Here is a 1991-nt window from a genome sequence, read left to right as displayed (position 1 = left end):
CGCCCCAACAACAACAACAAAAAACAAACTCCCACACAAACACACAAAACAGGACAAAAGAGCAACCAACCAAATGAAGAATACTAACAAAACAAACAATAGACAAACAAATAGCGCCGGATACCTGGGGTAAGGTTCACTGACCCCCGCGAACACAACGTCCGGGCACCGGGTCAGGAAAGATGGCGCCAACAGGAGACTGAGGCCTGTGACGAGGCCGCACAACTTGATGATGCCGGCACATCGGAGCTGAAGCTTTTTGACCACATATCCTCCCAACAGCATTCCGCCGCCCGCCCCAGGCACAGTGATCACACCTTTAGGAATACACACATACACAATACACATACATACCCATACAAATATACACATACACACACGTACACACATACATATACACTTACACATACACATACACATATATATATACATACACATACCCTTAGGGAATTAAGAGAAACACACAAAACATATTAGTATGCTTTTGTTAAGCGAGAGTTTTACGGCACTTGCAACACAATAAAGTAATACAATCGTATTCTAAAGCGCATAGACTGTGCTGTTGAGGGGGAATTTGCGCTATGCGAAATAATGCTATCTACTAAATGCCGAAGATTATTGGTGTTAAAAGAGAGTAACAAACTCAACAGAGGAGGAGGGATTAGTACGATAGATAGGAGCAAACCACACCAGAGCACATGTTAACCACCCGCACACAAAATAATATATATATATATAAACGGACCTGATGACAACTACTGTGCTGCATGGCAAGATAGAGGCAATGGAAAATAGGGGAACACATGCATCATACACTGAAAACACAAAATCCGACTGTGAATAACAACTTCATCAAAGCATAGACCGGGGCAAATGTGGGATAGGTGGTGGAGGGAAAGGGGAGGGGGTCTCATGGTCTAGAGGTACAGTGTCCGCCTCTCATTCAATAAATCCCTGTTTCGAAACTTGTCAGGGATGGAAAATTGTTTTCTCTAAAGTATTCTCTTTTCCCCTCCTTTCCTGCTCTCTAATCATGTTCTGTCGTCTTGCCCCCAGCCACCTTTGCCTCCTCCTCCTCCTCCTCCTCCTCCTCCTCCTCCTCCTGGCTCTTTCTGCCGCCTTTCTTCTGCTAGTTCTTAGCTTCATCTTACTGCTGTATTTCAGCAACATCCTTGATCTGATGATTTATAAGAACTAGCACCTAGCCTTTTCGGATAAAGGCAAACAATCTCGGAGGTATCGTGTTCAAGTTGTGTACGTTAAAGATCTCTTGGTGGTCCTAAAATCGATAAGAGTAGACTTCGGCCGCCACCAAGGCAAAATTTAAAACTAATTTCTACCAAACTGAAAATGCTTAATGAGTCCCGAGCACTCATATGGTTTTACGCAGTTGAGAGCCCTGTAAAACACTTACCAAAACAACAGCAGCAGCAGCAACAACAACAACAACAACAACAACAACAACAACAACAGAAGACCTGGTAAGATAGAGCCTTGTTGTGGCAAAGAGTGGGGCACTAACAGACGAAAACGGTTATGGTGACAGCTGACACTCCCCCCCCCCCCCTAAAAAAAATGTTCATTTTAACTTAAAAGGAAAAAAAATAATTTTTTAATCCAAAGTTAAAACAAACCAAAACAACAACCAAAAAACAAAAAACAAAAAACAACAAAAACAACAAAAACAACAACCAAAAAACAACAACCTTCAGACAAAGTCATGGTCGTTTAGTGCATAGAGAATGCAAGACAGACAAAAACACGAACAGCGAGAAACAATACAAAACTGGGGGCTATCAGTGACGTTCCCCAACCACCCGGTTGTTGATACGTATAGTGGCCATAAAAGAGAACAAATGTTTACTGAAAATTTATCACATTCGCCTTCATAGTGCAGGTTTGAAATCAACTTCCACGCTATCATGTTTGATGATACATCGGTCTGAATAAACGAGATAAGACACTAAAATAGCACACAGGCTCAACCCCCC

General features: G+C 42.3%; 1 protein-coding gene across 1 annotated transcript in view; it reads right to left on the bottom strand.

The window, feature by feature from the left end:
• The window catches only part of LOC101846993 (solute carrier organic anion transporter family member 4A1), a gene marked incomplete in the record, with an annotated part of 24226 nt that overhangs the window by 6839 nt on the left and 15396 nt on the right, over positions 1 to 1991 (bottom strand). Inside the window, 1 exon segment of the mRNA XM_013088097.2 lies at positions 125 to 317. Within this exon segment, the coding sequence (XP_012943551.1) occupies positions 125 to 317 (193 nt within the window).

This window comes from Aplysia californica, unplaced genomic scaffold, assembly GCF_000002075.1.
Source record: "Aplysia californica isolate F4 #8 unplaced genomic scaffold, AplCal3.0 scaffold00685, whole genome shotgun sequence".
Lineage (NCBI taxonomy): Eukaryota > Metazoa > Mollusca > Gastropoda > Aplysiida > Aplysiidae > Aplysia > Aplysia californica.
Note: the sequence above shows the minus strand (reverse complement) of the source record. Positions and strands in the feature narration are given on the sequence as shown.